General features: G+C 34.3%; 1 protein-coding gene and 1 long non-coding RNA gene across 23 annotated transcripts in view; both read left to right on the forward strand.

Moving 5' to 3' along the window:
• rgs3a (regulator of G protein signaling 3a) overlaps positions 1-21,220 on the forward strand; it is a 180,498-nt gene that overhangs the window by 136,841 nt on the left and 22,437 nt on the right. For 13 of the 22 annotated variants that reach the window (XM_087251710.1, XM_087251718.1, XM_087251716.1 and 10 more), the window contains 1 exon segment: positions 2,343-2,413. In XM_087251710.1, the coding sequence (XP_087107836.1) occupies positions 2,343-2,413 (71 nt within the window). 22 annotated transcript variants of the gene reach the window in all.
• Positions 17,039-19,913, forward strand: LOC147844543 (uncharacterized). The gene is made up of 2 exons (XR_015492123.1): positions 17,039-18,764; positions 18,961-19,913. It is a non-coding gene; the product is annotated as an uncharacterized LOC147844543 (long non-coding RNA).

Below are 21,220 nucleotides of genomic sequence, written 5' to 3' on the forward strand. Positions count from 1 at the left end.
CGACAATAAATCAGAAACCTTCCAATCCCAACAAATAATGTGCCATTGTGAGTAGAGTTTGCCGAAACAATGCTTCAGCATGATAAGGCCTCATTTCCAGAGGTGTGACAAATCCTGAGGGAGCTCAGACCTCATACAAAACACCATACACAGAGCGGGAAATATTTGTCCTACTCTGAGGGCCAAGAAAAGCTGTTTATTGTCCAGCTGAAACATAAGAGCTCTAAATACACACAATGGCTCATTGAGTGGTCTTAAACGTGCAGACTGACAGCCCACTTTTTACTTCTCCTCACATTTTCTTTAGACTCTACTGCTAATTTGTTTTAATACACTGTAAAAAATGCTGGGTTCCACACAATGTATTCATGTTGTCCCAACACAAATCGATTAATTTAACTTAACACATTCAAGTGGATTAAATTGATTTTTGGGATTGTAAAAAAAAGTTTCAGCTTATTTTAGAGGCACAAAAAAATCTGTTATTTTATGATTTTTTTTTCAGCAGCTGAGATGCCGAAAAAACTTTAATTAACGGACGTTAAATTCAGACATATACCATAAATTTTTAAAAAAAAAATTATTTACTGTAAAATAACAGACATTAAATTACAGACATTTACCGTAAAATAACGGGCGTTAAATTACAAACATGCACCTTAAAATAACGGACGTTAAATTACAAATATGTACAGTAAAATTATAAACATTAAATTGCAGACATTTACTGTAAAATAACACATTAAATTACAGACATTTACCGTAAAATAACAGGCGTTAAATTACAGACATTTACCGTAAAATAACAGGCGTTAAATTAAAGACATTTACCGTAAAATAACAGGCGTTAAATTACAGACATTTACCGTAAAATAACAGACGTTAAATTAAAGACATTTAAAGTAAAATAACAGACATAAAATAACAGAAGTTAAATTACAGACATTTACCGTAAAATAACAGACGTTAAATTACAGACATTTACTGTAAAATAATGGGCGTTAAATTACAGACATTTAGTGTAAAATAGCAGACGTAAAATTTTGACATTTACCGTAAAATAACAGGCGTTAAATTAAAGACATTTACAGTAAAATAACAGACGTAAAATAACAGACATTAAATTACAGACATTTACAGTAAAATAACAGAAGTTAAATTATAGACATTAACCATAAATTAATAGACGTTAAATTACAGACATTTACTGTAAAATAATGGGCGTTAAATTACAGACATTTAGTGTAAAATAGCAGACGTAAAATTTTGACATTTACCGTAAAATAACAGACATTAAATTACAGACATTTACAGTAAAATAACAGAAGTTAAATTATAGAAATTAACCATAAATTAATGGACGTTAAATTACAGACATTTACTGTAAAATAATGGACGATAAATTACAGACATTTACTGTAAAATAATGGACGTTAAATTACAGACATTTACTGTAAAATAATGGACGATAAATTACAGACATTTACTGTAAAATAATGGACGTTAAATTACAGACATTTACTGTAAAATAATGGGCGTTAAATTGCTGGTAAAACAATTGCTGCACAAGGGCTGATTGAGTGGTCTGAGGCTGCAGACAAACAGCCCACTTTCTGTTTCTCCTCCTCTGGGTTGTGTTTTGAGCTGCTGGGTCGTCCAGCCTGTTCACTTCGTCTGCAGGCCAGGAAGTGTAATGTGACTCCAGCTCCTTAATCCCACATGGCCAGAGAAGTCCAGCTGAGCCTTTACACACACACACACACACACACACACACACACACACACACACACACACACACACACACACACACACACACACACACACACACACACACATAAACACACACACATATACACACATATACACACACAAACATATATATGTATTCGCACACAAATGAATATCCATACATACACACACACAAACATATATATGTACACACATACAAACACACACACACACAAAAATATATGCACACAAATAAATATATATATATATATATATATATATATATATATATATATATATATATACACACACACATATATATGTTCACACACACACATACACACATAAATGTACATACACACGCAAACATATATGTACACACACACACACACACACACACACACAAACAGAGAGAGAGAGACACACAAACACACTTATACTCTCTCTCTCTCTCTCTCTCTCTCTCTCTCTTTCTCACACACACACACACACACACACACACACAATGGCCTGCAGCAGGCGGTGAGGATTAGCTGGTTGTGGATCTGGAATGCTGCATTACTTTTCCTGCTGTATGATGATGGTGAATGTGTGTGTGTGTGTGTGTCCGCAGCTGAGCGCCAGCTCCGAGTGCAGCTGTGACGTGGGTCCAGACGGGACCAAGAAGAAGAAATCCAAAAACCTGTAAGTCCCGCTGCTTTGTTTCTCTCTCCCCGTGTGTGTGTGTGTGTGTTTACTGTTGAGGACTGCTGAGAGTTTTCCAACACTCATGCTGGTTTGATGTGTTTGAGAGTTTTGGTGTTGTGTTAATATCTCTCAGTTGCTCTTTAGTTCTTCTGCTATTCTGCTTTTAGTGTGTTTCTTGTTTTAGTGTGTGTGTTTCCCCCACCTGGTTTAGTAAGGGTGCAGTTTTAGTGCTTTACTAGTTAGATTTACCCTGGCTTTAGTGCTTTCCTACATTTTTGTGGTTCAGTTTTAGTTTTTCCCTAGTTTCGTGGTTTCTTTGATTTGATTCTTTGGTTTTGTGGGTTTCTAGTTTATTTATTTATTTATTTATTTATTTATTTATTTATTTATTTATTTATTTATTTATTTATTTATTTATTTATTTAAATAATTAATTGTTTATTTATTTAAATAATTAATTGTTTGTTTGTTTATTTTCCTTGTTTTTTTTGGTTTCTTTGATTTGATTCTATGATTTAGTGGGTTGATGTAGCAGAATGAACCGCCAACTTATTCAGCACGTTTTTACGAATACCCTTCCAGCCGCAACCCATCCCTGGGAAACTCTTTATTTATTTATTTATTTTAATTATTTATTTATTTAAGGTTTGGTTATTTATTTAATTATTTAATTATTTAGTTGTCTGTTCATTTGTTTGTCTGTTTATTTGTTATTTGTTTATTTGTTGTTTGTTAGTTTTTTGCCTCTGGTTTTAGTGGTTTCTAAAAATGTATTTATTTAGTTTTTGTGGGTTTCTAGTTTGTGGTTGTTCATTTATTTATTTATTTATTTTGTTTTATTTTACTTGTACTTATTTATATCTCCCCTGGTCTTAGCGGTTTACCAGTTTTAGTTTTTCTTAGGTTTATTGGTTTCTTTGATTTTATTGTAGATTGTGTTTGATTATTATTTGATGAATTAGTTAGTTTATTATTTATTTATTTATTTATTTATTTATTTACTAATAAATTACTAAATTGGCCGTAGTGTAATTGTGAAATTTTGTGTGTATGGGTGTTTCCCCAGTACTTGGTTGCAGCTGAAAGGGCATCCGCTGTGCAAAACATATGCTGAATAAGTTGGCAGTTCATTGCACTGTAGTGACCCCTGATGAATAAAGTGACAACGCCGAAGAAAAATAAATGAATGAATGAATGAATATTAGGTTTCTATTTTTAGATTTTTTATTTGTTTGCTTGTTTTTGTTTAAGGTTTCCCTTAGTTTTAGATTCATTTTATTTTTATTTTTGTGGTTTACTAGTTTTAGTTTTTCCCCTGGATTTGAGTGGTTTCTTTGGTTTGACTCTTTGCTTTAGTGGGTTTCTAGTTTGTATGTAAACAGAACCCACTGGATTCTGATTGGTTGTAATTATATTTAAATGCTAATGTTATGGTAATGTGTAGGTGATTGAAACTATATAATTTCTCTGGGTCTGTAAAGTCGTGATGTGGAGGCGGCTGTGTTGTGCTTTTTTTTTTTAATCAAAAACCATTTTTAATATATATATATATAGTTGAAGTCAGAAATATTCACCCCCTTTTATTTTCATAGTCATGTTTAACAGAGTAAGGAAATGTTAACAGTATGATAATATTTTTTCTTTTGGAGAAAGTCTTGTTTGTTTTATTTCGGCTAGAATAAAAGCAGTTTTGAATTTTTTAAAAGCCATTTTAAGGTCAATTTTATTAGCCCCTTTAAGCTATATATTTTCTCGATAGTCTACAGAACAAACCATCGTTATACAATAACTTGCCTAATTACCCTAACCTGCCTAGTTAACCTAATTAACCTAGTTAAGCCTTTAAATGTCACTTTAAGCTGTATAGAAGTGTCTTGAAGAATGTCTAGTCTAATATTATTTACTGTCATCATGGCAAAGATAAAATAAATCCATTATTATAAATGAGTTATTAAAACTATTATGTGTAGAAATGTGTTGAAGAAATCGTCTCTCCGTTAAACAGAAAGTGGGGAAAAAAATAAACAGGGGGGCTAATTATTCTGACTTCAACTGTATGTACATCTTAAACATTACCATTATACTCTGTGAGTCTGTGTGTGTGTGTGTGTGTTATCATATAGTGAGGTGTGGATTGTATTGAAGAGTCTCTGTATTTTTAACACCTCCAGAACAGTAGACCGGCTCCTTTTGCCATCGTGTCCAGCGTTTACAGTGAATGGTGAGCTCAACACAGTTGACTGTCTGAAATGCGGGGAATCGGAACTGTCTGCAGTACTGTCTGGAGTTACAGTCTCAGGGGGAAAATAAAGAAAGTTGCTAATTTTGGTTTGTGTCTTGTGTTTTTAATGAGCACGGCGGATCAGTGGTTGTCACTGTGGCTTCACAGCAAGAAGGTCACTGGTTCGAGTCACTGCTGGAGTTAGTTTGCAGCTGTTCTGGTTCAGTTGTTTCAGCTGGACTCACAGTAACACTAAACTCAGCGATGGATTCACTTTCATACATCATGTGAAAGTAGGAGACTAGAAACACAACTCACATGAGCACACTACAAAGCAGGATATACAGTGTTGTGGTGCTTCTGAAGTCGTTAAAGGGTCATGAAACCCCCTTGTCTCAGCAGGGTGTTTTCACACCTCTACTTTGGAAAAAGTCAGAAAAGTGGGCGTGTCCAGCTCTGTTTAGGGGGGAGTGTCGGAGGAAGAAAAGTGGAAGGGTGTGGGAGTGTCTATTTGGGCACGCGCGAGTTTCAGAGTCAAAATACACACACACAGGAGAAAGTGATGGTGTTTAACCTACATGGACATCTGTAGTCGAATTTTTTGCCAAATTATTAAATGGTGGACTTTAACAGCAGTTTGGCTCTTTCATTCAGGGAATTCATTCATGCCCCTCGCGACAAACGAGATATTTGATTCGAGGAACTGATCTAAGCGTGTATTTTTCATGCAATGTTTGTTACCGCACGGCGAATGAGAGAAAAAAACCCTCAGCATTTCCCGAAAACTTAGATGCACACGGCAGGTAGCGTCAGAAAGCCACGTGTGTTATTCCAGTCACTAAATGCGGTGAAAATCCTACACGAGGTTAAAGTTTGGTTGTGGTGCTAACATGTTTACACTCGGTGCAATAGTTAACTTAGTTCGATACAAACAAACTGAATAAACAAAGAGCACTGGTCGCTCACTTACCAAATCTGTAGAGACAGGACAATCACCAGCAACTAGAGCCGCGTCTTTATTAAGAGGAGACTACAAGCGAATCCGGATCTCAGCGTTTGCAGATGAGAACAGCTCTCAGGTAAACAATGTTCCTCCTTAGACACGTAAGTTATTGTTGTCGAGTGTCACGTACACTGTTAATTCACACTTGACTCCAGCTGAGCTCTCACAGAGAGAAAATGAAAACAAAACTTCACTGCAGCAAACTATAAAAGCAACACTTCACGCTTGTTTTGCCAACACAATGTGGCGTCTCTGCCGTCTAAACACTGTGACAGTAATGAATATTAATGAAGTTGCACAATAGAGCGCGCTGATTGGTTTGAACCAAGCCTTACTCATGCATTAATGCAGCACACTGTAAGACGTAATAAGACACACTCTGGCACAGACGCCCAGTCTGCACGCTGGAATACACGCTATTATGTCATGACCGTGACGCAGCTTCAAAAATTTGTTTCAAACCGGAAGTACGAATTTACTTGAAATAATGCAAAAACAACCAATTTACACTTTTTAGTGAAATATAGGTGTCCTAATAGTGTTTTTAGCAGTGTGGGACACATATACCACTGTCAACAGCTCAACACATGTGTTTTTGTGTTTCGTGATACTTTAAACTCCTTAAAAGTGCACTGTGATCATTTTTTATTTAATTTTGTGTCTTAATAATTTCACTGCGGGTGTCACGGTTGCGCAGTGGGTAGCACGTTTGCCTTAAAACCAGAAGGTCGCTGGTTTAAGTCTTGCTGTTGGCGTTTCTGTGTGGAGTTTGCATGTACTCCTCGTGTTGGCGTTGGTTTCCTCTGGGTGCTCCGGTTTCCCCCACAGTCCAAATACATGAGGTAAAGGGGAATTGAATAAACTAAATCCGCCGTAGTGTGAATGTGAAAGTTTATGGGTGTTTTCCAGTACTGGGTTGCAGCTGGAAAGGCATCTGCTGTGTAAAACATATGCCGGAATAGTTGGTGGTTCATTCTGCTGTGGCGACCCCTGATAAATAGCCGTCACTGACTCTGTTTGCTAGTCCTTTGACCCAACGCTTCAAGCTAATGTGTTGTGAAATGATCCGACATGTTTAGCAGCCATCGGCTTCCCGGATCGGCTTGCGGGATTAAAGCTGAATAGTGCTCTGACTTGCTGGACGCTGTATCGTCTCTTCTCCCTCTTAAAAGCCTGCGATATTTTAATCTGCTTACAGACGCTCGTTTTAAGTGATGTTTAGAAAACTACGTGACCAAAGCATATTGATGATGATGCACACACACACACACACACACACACACACACACACACACACACACACACACACACACACACACACACAGAAACTGCAGCACAGGAATTACTTTAAATCAGAAGTACATCAGTTCAGGTTCTGAGAGGGGTTTATTTAACCCATATATGCACGCACGCACGTAGACACACACACATATATACAGACAGTTACTTGCGCACACACACACACTCACACATACACATGCAAAGTTAGTTCCTTAATGTCACAAAAACATGCAGACAACACACACACACACACACACACACATTTGTGTCCTAAATATGACACAAAAACATGCACACACACACACACACACACACACACACACACACACACGCACACAAATTTGTATCCTTAATATGTCACAAAAACATGCACACACACACAAAAACATGCGCACGCACACACACACACACACACACACACAAATTTGTATCCTTAAAATGTCACAAAAACATGCACACACACACAAAAACATGCGCACACACAAACATACACACACACACACAAATTTGTATCCTTAATATGTCACAAAAACATGCACACACACAACACACATACGCACACACACACACACATGCACACATTTGTGTCCTTAATATTAAATAAAAACATGCACACAACACACACACATACACAAACAGACAGACAGACAGACACACACACACACACAAAATTGGTGTCCTTAATATGTAACAAAAACATGCATACAACACACACACACACACACACACACACACACACACACACACACACACACACACACACACACACAGACACACACACAAACACACACACACACACACACACACAAATTTGTGTCCTTAATATGTCACAAAACATGCACACACACACACACACACGTATAGAAAATTTTGTCCTATGACACAAAAACACACTCACACAACGTAGCACTCACACTTTCATGCACACGCACACACATTCATGCAAATTTGCGTTCTTAATGTTACGAAAGCATGCAAACAACACACACACACACACACACACACACACACACACACACACACACGCATACACACATACAAATGTTTGTCCTATGGCACAAAGACTTGCGCACACAACACACACACACACACATACACATTTGTGTACTTAATATTTCACAAAATAATATAATAAATAATGTACATAATATTTCACAATATTTTACATGCACACACCATAGTGTTGTGTGTGTGTGTGTGTGTGTGTGTGTGCGCGCATGAGTGTGTATTGGGTATTTACCAATACTGGGTTGCAGCAGGAAGGGCATCGCTGTAGCGACCCCTGATTAATAAAGTGACTAATTCGAAAAGAAATTGAATGAATGAATGAATGAATGAATGAATGAATTCCCTCTGGTCAAGTGGTTTAAAGTAGTCCATCTCAAAACATTTCATCTGTTTACAGCTGTGTTTAACACCGCTCACTTGTGATCAGATCAGTGTTGTTGATCAGTGTGTTTGAAAATCAGGTGTGAAAGGGAAGGTCTTGATGGAATCTGTACACAGTGGTCACAACAGAAGCATTTGAATGCATGTGCAGGTGAAAGGGTGATGTGTCTTGATTGATCACTTGTGATGGAATCAATGAATATGCATATCAATAGCTGAAACAGGCTGAGTGCAAATCCAGTTAACACTTTGTGTGATTAGCATCTCTCTATTTCTGTCTCTCTCTCTCTCTCTCTCTCTCCCCCCTTCAATTCAATTCAATTCAATTCAATTCAATTCAATTCAATTCAATTCCGTTCAGTTCAATTCAAATTGATTCAATTCAATTCAGTTCAATAATTGCTTTATTGATATGACAAATGTTACAAATGTATTACCAAGCCATTATTAATTTTACATCAAAAAGAACACATATATAAAAAAACATAGTAAACACAGTAAATATTAGTATATGTGTATAATATATATAATAATAATAATAATAATAGCAACAACAATAATAATAATAATAAATATAATATTAATGATAAATATAATAATAATAATAATAATAATAATAATAATAATAATAATAATTATTATTATTATTATAATAAATATAATATTAATGATAAATATAATAATAATAATAATAAATATAATAATACATATAATAATAATGATAATAATAATGCTGATAATAATAATAATAATGCTGATAATAATAATAATAATAATAATAATGCTGATAATAATAATAATGAGGATAATAATAATAATAATAATAAAAATGATGATGATGATGATGATGATGACGATAATAATAATAATAATGATAATAACAACAACATTATTAATAATAATAACTATATTAACAACAACAACAACAACAACAATAATAATATTAATGATAATAATAATGATAATGGTGATAATAATAATAATAATAATGATAATAATAATAACAATATTATTAATAATACTAACTATATTAATAACAACAACAATAATAAAAACAACAACAATAATAATAATATTAATGATAATAATAATGGTGATAATAATAATAATAATGATGATGATAATAATAATAATAATAATAATAGTAATAATAATAAAAATATTATTAATAATACTAACTATATTAATAACAACAACAATAAAACAACAACAACAACAACAACAATAATAATATTAACACAAAAATAAACAACTAAATAAGCAAATAAACACACAAACAAACAAATAAACACAAATAAATAAGTCAGATTAAACTGTGCATTTAACAACCAACATTTATAGATAAAACAGTAATAATTATAATAATCAGTATATTTACAGCGATTCATTTATAATAATATCTCTTGTGGTCATTTAGTCCCCACAACATGAGGAATACAAGATACACACACTCACACACACAGACACACAGAGCTATGCGTTGATCTTCATGAGTCAGTGAATGGCCACACCGCAGCATATGCAATTACAGAGGTGTTGTTAGAGCGAGTGAGGAATGAGTGCTGCACTGTGTTGTGAAATCCAGCCTCATTTAGATAAATGACTTCACAACAGTAAACAGGAATGTGAGAGCGCATAAGAACACTCCTCTCTGAGCTGAACTTGAGAATCTGCCAACAAAGGCTCACAAGAAAATCTGCCTCAAGATATTACTCACATATTTCACTGCAATTCATAGCAGAAATCAATGCTAGAGGAAGTGAAATTCCTCATTCCCTTATATGCCAAGTCACTTTTATTTCTATAAACACTGCGGTTTTTGTCTTGTTTAGTCCAAATAGCTAAAAGTTCTTAAATTCAAGAAGCTTTTTCTAGATCAGGGGTTTTCAACCTTTTAGTACACACGACCCCCCTCCCCACAAGTTTGTCAAATTTCATCTTAATATGATTAACACAATACCCTGATTAAGAATCGACCATGTAAACAGGGATTTTGATTACCCTAATATGACTAAAGTCATCATTTAACTAAACAGAAATGCAATTAATACATGGATTATTAGTGGCAGTATTGAAGTAAACACAGCAATCAGTGCCGGCCCATCCAACAGGCAATATAGGCGGTCGCCTAGGGCCCTGCATTTCTTGGAGGGCCCCATAAATATATACATTAGATGTCGCCTACCCTGTTATTGTCTATTGGAAGAATGCGTCAACAGAGCCGCCATTTTACTACAGGGTAGCGCTCCATTGAAATGAATCCGGGACCAAGGTACAGTGGAGGACTGTGGCCATCCAAAGCCAGAGATATACACATATACACATATATCTGTGATCGGGAGTTTTCCTGGATGTTAGTATGCATTTTTTTATTTTTTTATTACGAAAATTATAATTTTCCATCACTTTTCTACATTGATGGATCAGTGACCGCACGGGCATTCCTGACAAAAAGCTTGTGTTTGTGTGTACATAAATGTACTATTCACCCTCCCTGTTAAATTTGATCCAATCCGTGTCCTGAAACACAGCTCCTCTCCTGCTTTCACTGCTCATACTGACGGAGAGAGCGATTCGTTTGTGAATGAATCTCCGTTATGAACGACTCCTTCACTAGCCGACAATAATACAAGTTTCTGGCAGCGCAGCATCTCGTTGTCATATTTCTTTTGCATTGTTTGCTGATTTTATTCAACAAAACTAGCATAAGCTGAGTGTTTAGTGTGAGTTGGAGCTACTTTGACTTATAGTGAATGCAGTAAGTGACTGTATTATCATCAATAACGTTACCTGTAGAGCACAAAAGTTTAAAAGAACATACAAAAATGTAAAAAACGTAATAATACCTATGAAATGTTCTGCCTTTGTGCTTTGTTTTCTTTGTTTGCTCGTTACTACACCCGTAGACAGCGCTAAAGTCCCGCATCTTCACGTAATAACACTGTCTTGTCTAGTGCGGTTGAATGACATTTGTCCTGGGAGCACTGTACTAATATGGCGGCGCTATTGACGCATGCTCAGGGTCCCTATGCGATATCTAGTGTATATATCTATGGGAGGGCCCCATGAACGCTGCTCTTTGTATATTTGCTGTGAACATAAGCACGAGAGCGAACGCATACGTATAAATCGTAAACAATGTGCATTGCCCAATGCACAAACCCCATACAATTCACAACGACAGTGAGAACCCCCCCTTCCACATTTCATTAAAAGAACAGCTCTGTACACTTTTATTAATACCTCAAGGGTACATAATACTACATGAAAAGTACAAAAGTGTTCTTCTTAAAATGTTCAGGTACTAATATATACATTTGAGGTACCAATAGGTTAAATTAAGGTCTGTATAGACCAGGGATGGGCAAACTTGATCCTCGAGGGCCGGTGTCCCTGCAGAGTTTTGTTCCAACACTAGTCAAACACACCTGAACAAACTAATCAGTGTCTTCAAGATCACTAGAAATCTATAAGCAGGTGTGTTTGATTAGAGTTGGAGCTAAACTGTGCAGGACACCGGCCCTCCAGGACCGAGTTTGCCCACCCCTGGTATAGACAATCAAAAAAATTGCTTAAGGGGGTCAATAATATTGACCTTAAAATGTTTTTAAAAAATTAAAAACTGCTTTTATTGCAGTCAAAATAAACTTTCTCCAGAAGAAAAAATATTATAGGAAATACTGTGAAAACTTCCTGAATCTGTTCAACATCATTTGGGAAATATTTGTAAATGAAAAAAAAAAATAATAATTCTATATATATATATATTCAATATATTCAAAATATCAATAATTTTGATTCAACTGTATAATTATTGGCGATGCGGTGGTGTAGTGAGTAGCAAGATCGCCTCACAGCAAGAAGGTCGCTGGTTCGAGCCTCAGTTGGGTCAGTTGACATTTCTGGGTGAAGTTTGCACGTTCTCCCCGTGTTCGCGTGGGTTTCCTCCAGGTGCTCCGGTTTCCACCACAAGCCCAAACACATGCGCTATAGGTGAATTGGGTAGGCTAAAAAAAAATGTCAGTAGTGTAAGTGTGTGTGTTACAGGCTCTCCGGAGATCGCTGGTTTCCACCATAACCATGGACTACACTTCCGCCTTCTTCTGGACTACATATGCACACATGCACTTCTCCTAGACACTCACACCTGCTCACTCATCTAGACTGAATACACTCGCATCACCTGAGGACTTTCAGAGACTGATTAGACACCCTTCATAAGCCACTCATTCACCCATCCAGTTTGCCGAGTCCTGTTCACTTCTAGTGACATTACAACGCGTTTCTCCTTGTCTTGTTTCTCCGTGTCTCGATCCTAGCCTTGTATATCCTGTTTAGCCGCCAGCCTTACGACCTATTGCCTGTACATTGATTACGACTCTGGTTTTGCCTACACATACTTGTCTACACCTGATTTGACCATTGCTTGCTTGACGTTGAATAAAACCTGCATATTGGATCTTACCTCCAGTTGTGTGTGTAACCCCTGGCGTTACAGTGTGATAGAGTGTGCAGGGATGTTTCCCAGTGATGGGTTGCAGCTGGAAGGGCATCCGCTGCGTAAAACATATGCTGGATAAGTTGGTGGTTCATTCCACTGTGGCGAACCCTGATTAATAAAGGGAATAACCAGAAAAGAAAAAAATGAATGAATGAATGAATGAATGAATGAATGAATGAACGAACGAACGAACGAACGAACGAACGAACGAACGAACGAACGAACGAACGAACGAACGAACGAACGAACGAACGAACGAACGAACGAACGAACGAACGAACGAACGAACGAATGAATGAATGAATCTTTATTTTAAAGTGTTACAACCTTGATCTGAAGCATGTATTTTTAAGGGGAATGATCTCCACCACTTGTGTTACATCATAAAAAAGGCACACTTGAGAACACAAAGGCATGTGAAATAGATCTGAAGTAGCTGCAAGCAGTTTATTCTTTATTTTCATGGGGTTTGATCTGAAAGCTCCGCACACACATAGATCAGATGATGTGAAAGCGTCTGCACCTGGTCTGGCTTTAACAGCAGGAAGGTGTTTTTTTTTTTTCTGTGGGACTTTGCACCTGGTTTATGACAGCAGACACAAAGCAGACACCCGTGCTCATCTGAGGTCAGTATGTAGTGAATGAGAAAGACGGCCGGTCTGCATACACGACTGATCTGTGAACAGCTGAGCTCCAGGGCACAGCTGCTTTCTTCTTCTTCTTTATCATCATCTTACAGACTCTCTTCTGTCAACAGCACTGATCCCAGGTGAAGCTCTGGAGTGGCTGTTGTCACATTAACTCTGTATGATCACTACCGTTCAACAGATGAAGTTAGTGGCCATCTGATGAAAGCTGCTGGTCAAAACAATTTCTATGATCCATAACAGACTCTGCCCTGCAAATAATTTTGTGTCTAATAGACATCTAAACGTTGACAGCTTGGCTGAAACAAGGCTAAATTCAGTCAGTGAAAATCTAATAGACGTCTAAGAGTAGGCCAAAACTAGACTAGTCATCAAGATTAGACAGACTTTATATGTGAAGTCTTACATTTCTGTTTATTTGCTGACTAGTTAGTTTTGGCCTACTCTTAGACGTCTATTAGATTTTCACTGACTGAATTTAGCCTTGTTTTAGCCTTAATGATTTTTAGACGTCTATTAGACATCTATTAGACATCTTTTAAAAACAGCAAATGCTTGCTGAATGGTTTTAATGGTATAGCCCACATCAGGCTTGGATTGGTGAATCGGGAGCACTGGAAGATTGTAGCAGTGTTGCCGTATCACTGTTGCTCTACGCTGACTAACTGACCGACTGACTCGACTAGTTTTTATTACTGACCCTTTTAATCTAATTTAATTAATTTTTTGTTTTATTTAATTTTATTTTATTACTGACCTATTTTATTTTTATTTTATTTTATTACTGAACCATTTTATTTTATTTTATTTTATTTTATTTTATTTTATTTTATTTTATTTTATTTTATTTTATTTTATTACTGACCTATTTAATTTTATTTGATTTTATTTTATTACTGACCCATTTTATTTTATTTTATTTTATTTTATTTTATTTATTATTTTTATTTTTATTTTTATTTAATTTAATTTAATTTAATTTTATTTTATTTTTTTATTTTATTACTGACCTATTTTATTTTGGTTTTATTTTATTACTGACCCATTTTATTTTATTTTATTTTATTTTATTTTATTACTGACCTATTTAATTTAATTTGATTTTATTTTATTACTGACCCATTTTATTTTATTTTATTTTATTTTTTATTTTATTACTGATCTATTTTATTTAGATTTTATTTTATTACTGACCCATTTTATTTTTATTTTATTACTGACCTATTTAATTTAATTTGATTTTATTTTATTACTGACCAATTTTATTTCATTTTATTTTATTTTATTTTATTACTGACCTATTTTATTTTATTTTTCTATTACTGACCCATTTTATTTTATTTTATTTTATTTTATTTTTTTATTTTATTTTATTACTGATCTATTTTATTTAGATTTTATTTTATTACTGACCCATTTTATTTCTATTTTATTACTGACCTATTTAATTTAATTTGATTTTATTTTATTACTGACCCATTTTATTTTATTTTATTACTGACCTATTTTATTTGATTTTTCTATTACTGACCCATTTTATTTTATTTTATTTTATTTTATTTTATTTTATTTTATTTTATTTTATTTTATTTTATTTTATTTAATTTTATTTTATTTTATTTTATTTTATACCGGCCCATGCCTATTTACCATACAAGCTGAACACTGTCAGTCAAACTGTTTATGTGGCTCAATGCTTGAGCTGTAGACATACTGACACACAGACCAGTGGAGAATGTAGATATCTGACCTCTGATTGGCTGACAGAAGTCCCGCCTCCAGCAGATCCCGCTCTATATAAAGACACAGACGCTGCCCTGCGCTGAGAGGAATGTGAATTATCGAATCCCAGGACCCTGCTCTTACACCCCTCACACACACATGTTACACACTATGGTGGATTTCTCGGAGAAGTACCTGGAAAGGTAGGGCTATTAGTGTTCTCTTCTGCTGCGCTGAGACTTAAAGTAATGAGAAGAGGGAAAAGGGGAGGCAGAAATAGAAAGAAAGAGGTTATTTTGGAGAAGATGAGGTTGCTGGAGTTCACTTCTCTGGGGGCTTTGCCTGACAGTGACACATGTGAAGGATTGAGCTTTCTTCTGTTGGATATTAATGTTTGGAGGATTGCTGTTGTTGTTGACAGATTTGTACTTGAAGATACTTTAAATTTTAAGGGATTGTTCAGTGAAAAATGAAAATTAACTCACACTTTTACACAATCTTATGCACCTTTATACACCATTACCCTATACACTACTAACTATTTCTTTCTGTTGACAACAAAAGGAGATATTTTGATAAATGCTGGTTGCTGGTATCTAATGACTTTCATAGTATTTGTTTTCTTACTATGGGATAGTTGCAAAGGAAAAATTAAAATGTCCTCACCATTTACTCAGTGATTAGCAACATTTAAAAGCTTATTTATTTATTTATTTATTTGTTTGTTTGTTTGTTGTTTGTTTATTTGTTTGTATGTTTATTTATTTATTGAATTATTTATTTACTTATTTATTTATTTATATATTTATTTGTTTATTTATTAAAATTTTTATATTTGTGCTTTTTATATTTGTGATTTTTTATTTTATTTATTTTTTCATTTTTGCCAGATTTTTATTTGAAAGAGACAATAGTTAATAAATAGTTCACAAAATTTTTATTTTTATTTTCATTTTATTTTTTTATTTATTTTATTTTTGCCAGATAAAGAAAAAGACTACATTTAAAGGGAAAATTCCCACAAATTCTGGCACCCATTGACTTCCATAGTTTTTGTTTTTCTTACTATGGGATAGTTGAAAATGAAAGTTGAAAATGTGCTCATCATTTAATCAGTGCTTACAAAGATTTAAAAGCTTATTTTATTTTATTTTATTTTATTTTATTTTATTTTATTTTATTTTATTTTATTTATTTTACTTTATTTTATTTTATTTTATTTTAGTTTAGTTTTATTGTCTGATTTTTAGCCAAAAGAGACTTTTCATTGAAAAGGTGGTTCTCAAAAACTGAAAACTCTGTCATCATTTACTCTCCTTTCTCCTCTGACTTTCATAGTATTTTTTTTTTTACTATGGGATAAAATTAAAGATTTCTTTAAAAAATTTAAAAGAAAATGTTCACACCATTTTCTCAGTTTTATTTTATCATCCCATACTTGATTGCAAACCTTTAAAAGCTTTTGTTTTGTTATTTTTTTGTTGCTTTGTTTTATCTCTATATAATTTTTTCATTTTATTTTTATTTCATTTTATAATTTATTTTATTTTATGCTATTTTATTTTTGCGTTGCCAGATTTTTACTCAAATCTCAGTAAAAGTTTACTCAGGCTTTACATTCAAGGGGATCATTCACACACACAAAAAATGAAAATTCTGTCATCATTTACTCACCCTTGAGTTCTTCAAAACTTATTAGAGTGTATTTCTTATGTTAAACACAAAATAAGATATTTTCAAAAATGCTGGTTGCTGGCACCCATTCACTTCTATTGTATTTGTTTTTTTTCTTACTATGGAATTCAAGGGTGTCAGATACCAGCATTCTTCCAAATATCTTCTTTTGAGTTCAGCCCATGAACGTAAAGAAACAAATAATGCATGAAGGAGAGTAAATAGTGAAGTAATTTTAATTTTTGGGGTGTCCCTTTGGATGAAATTATATAATGAGTGTGCTTCCTGTCATGAAAGTTGCAAAGTTCCAGTGAATTTTGGAAAGTAGGGATACAAAAATACTATGAAGGTCAATGATTATCAACTTTCACAATATTTTTTACAATAGTTTTGTATTTTGTGTTAACAGAAGAAATAAATTCAGACTGGTTTAAATCAAGTGGATGCAGAATGATAATTTTTGGGTGAACTGTGCCTTTAAATAACTTTGAAATAATCTTAGTTAGTTCATTCATTCATTCATTCATTCATTCATTCATTCATTTATTCATTCATTCATTCGTTTATTTGTTCATTCGTTTGTTCGTTCGTTCGTTCATTCATTCATTCATTCATTCATTCATTCATTCATTCAGTAAAACAGACTGTAATTCCTTGAGGCATTAATGAGAGTGTGACTAATAGAGATATATTACAGTAAATTACTTTACAACAGCAGATGTGCATTATACACATACAAAAACCCCACTGCAGCACAAATACAGCTGACACTTTTTGGTGTGTTTACGACTCCTGTTGGGACTTGAACCGAAATCACATCTGTTTCAGCGTCCTACAGTGCAAGACATCACAAAATATCGCTGTCACGTTCCTGATGTCTTTCCCACAGCAAGCGTCCTGGTTTTCACAGCCTGGAATAGCACTGCGCTCTATTATGGGCCGTAATGTGAGGCGGGCAGAGAGGGAATTTGGTGAAGCCCTGCAGATAATTGTGGCTTTGGTCCATCTCCTGTGCTCCTGCAGGCCTCGCCGTGGGGAAATGTCTGGATCACAGCTTCCTAATTTGATGAGCTTTAGCGAGGGCGTGATCTTCCTGCCGCAGATTACAGGCCTGTGCGGAGCAGCTGCTTCTGCTTGATAATTAACCCAATGTAAAGCTCCGAATGAAGGGTCACGAGCGGCCCCTGAAGCACCAGAGACATTTGACTGTGTGACACACTCACGTGCTAATGTCTTTTCCCACTGCACACGGCCTGCTTTCACACCTGCTCACGACCACAAACAATCAAGTACTAATGTCTTATATGTTCCGCTAAATGTACTTATTAAAGAGTTTAGGAGCCTTTAACAAAACAAAACAGAACAAAACGACAGAAATTAAACAAAACAGTAGGAGCCTGTACAAAACAAAATAGTTGGAACCTGTAATAAATGAAAAAGTAAGAGCCTGTATGAAACAAAACAGTAGGAGCCAAAAGGAAACAGTATGAAGCAAAACGAAACAGTAAGAGCCTGTACAAAATGAAAAGAAACTGTAGGAACGCGTACAAAACAGTTGTAACCCGTACGAAATGAAACCGTAGGAACTCAAACGAAACAAAACGAAACAGTAGGAGCTGAAAGGAAAAATTAAGCCCGTAGAAAATGAAACAGTAGGAGCTGGAACAAAACAGAAAGAAACCGTAGGAGCCCGTATAAAACAAAACAAAACAAAACAAAACAAAACAAAACAAAACAAAACAAAACAAAACAAAACAAAAAACAAAACGTAGCCCATACAAAACATAATGAAACGAAACCAAATGAAATGAAATGAAATTAGCCCATACAAAACAGTAGGAGCCTGTATAAAATGAAACGAAACAGTAAGAGCTTATACAAAACAGAAGGAGCCTGTATAAAATGAAACAGTAGGCGCCTAAACGAAACAGTAGGAACCGGTACAAAACGAAGCAAAGCAGTAGGAGCCCGTATAAAACAGTAGGAGCCTGTATAAACTGAAACCAAATAACAGGAGCCCGTATGAAACAGCAAGAGCCTGTATAAAATTAAACGAAACAGTAGGAGCCGAAACAAAACAGTAGAAGCCTGTATAAAACAAAACAGTAGGAACCCGTACGAAATGAAGCAAAGCAATAGGAGCCCGTACGAAACAGTTAGAGCTTGTATAAAATCAACCAAAACAGTAGGAGCCTGTATTAAAACGAAACAGTAGGAGACGAAATGAAACAGTAGGCGCCTAAACGAAACAGTAGGAGCCGAAACAAAACAGTAGGAGCCTATATAAAACGAAAGAGTAGGAGCCTGTACGAAACCGTAGGAGCCTATATAAAACGAAACAGTAGGAGCCCGTATGAAACAATAGGAGCCTGTGTAAAACTAAACGAAACTAAACAGTAGAGGCCGAAACGAAACAGTAGGAGCCGAAACGAAACAGTAGGTGCCTAAATGAAACAGTAGACACCCAAACGAAACAGTAGGAGCCTGTATAAAATGAAACGAAACAGTATAGGAGCCCATAAGAAACAAAACAAAACAAAAAACAAACAAAAAAAACAAAACAAAACAAAAAACAAACAAAAAACAAAACAAAAAAAACAGTGGGAGCCCATACAAAACATAATGAAATAAAACTAAATGCAATGAAACAAACAAAAAAAACAAACAAAACAGTAGTAGCTTGTACAAAACAAAAACAAAGCAAAAAACAAAACAAAACAGTAGGAGACTGTACAAAAAAAAAAAAAAAAAAAATGAACCGAAATGAAATTTAATAAAACGAAATAATAAACCAAACAAAGCAAAAAACAAACTAAACACAGCAGTAGGAGCCTGAACAAAACTAAAGATAACAAATCGTTGTATGCTAGCATGGATGACAAGCAGCCTCTCTCACCTTTCACTTGTTCAAAACTCAGAGTGTCTTTCTTCTGTTGGGGAAAAAGCTTGATGAGTTAAATTGAATGAGAAATATTTTGGATATTAGTATTTTACTTTCATTGTTTACTTTCCTTGTTTTATTTATGTGTGGACACACATTAAACGCAAAAAAAAAACAACTAAATATTGAAAATATCACCTTTGAAATTGTCCAAATGAAGCGCTTCAGCAATGCATATTACAACATTTACAAAACATTATCATGCAACATGTCCTTTACATAATATTCTAATGGTTTTGTGCAGAAAAGAAAAGGCAAAGGACTCTTTCAATTTCTACAAATATACCTGTGCAACATATAAGACTGACGCTACACTTTTAGGTAGTGACATCACTGTTACTATGCTGGATCTTGGCCAAAAGGCAGAGTATGTACTAGAGGCTTTGAGTACTGTTTTCCAGTCTCCTTTCCTTCTCTTTTCATAGCTCGGCTTATACTGTGTATCATATTTTTATGGCGTTGGCTTCTGTCTCGCAGATGCCACATTACTAATGCTGTTGCAAAGCCGTGTGGAATCTCAACACCGTGGCACTCAATGACCAGAGGGTGTTTCCTGCCCACGTGCACGCACACACACACACGCTCACACACATCCCTGACCCCAGTATTTTAATAACTGATGTTTATATCTTAAATATTTATATATACATTGTTAAATGTCATGGTACAGGCACGGTGGCTCAATGGTTAGCTCTGTGACCTCACAGAAAAAAGGTCACTGGTTCAAGCCCTGGCTGGGTTTCCCCCACTGTCAAAACACATGTGCTATAGGGGAATTGATTAAACTAAATTGGCTGTAGTGTTTGAATGTGTGTGTGAGAATAAGTGTGTATGGGTGTTTCCCAGCACTGGGTTGCAGCTGGAAAAACTTGCTGGATAAGTTGGTGGTTCATTCCGCTGTGGCGACCCCGGATTAATAAAGTGACTAAGCCGACAAGAAAATGAATGAATAATATAATATAATATAATATAATATAATATAATATAATATAATATAATATAATATAATATAAAATAATATAATATAATATAATATAATATAATGTAATATAATATAATATAATATAATATAATATAATATAATATAATATAATAAATATAGTATAATATAATATAATATAATATAATATAATATAATATAATATAATATAATAAATATAATATAATATAATTAATATAATTAATATAATTATTATAATATAATATAATATAATAAATATAATATGATATAATATAATATAATATAATATAATATAATATAATATAATATAATATAATATAATATAATATAATATAATATATAATTAAATTTGCCAATTTCCATATCTGCAATGTCCGTATTTTGGCATTTTTTTGCAGTCCACTTAAAATCCATTTTGGAAATCTTTTTTTTTTTTTTGTTCTCTTTATTGGCATTGATTGTTT

This window comes from Danio rerio, chromosome 5, assembly GCF_052040795.2.
Source record: "Danio rerio strain M-AB ecotype USA chromosome 5, GRCz13ab, whole genome shotgun sequence".
Taxonomy (NCBI): Eukaryota; Metazoa; Chordata; class Actinopteri; order Cypriniformes; family Danionidae; genus Danio; species Danio rerio.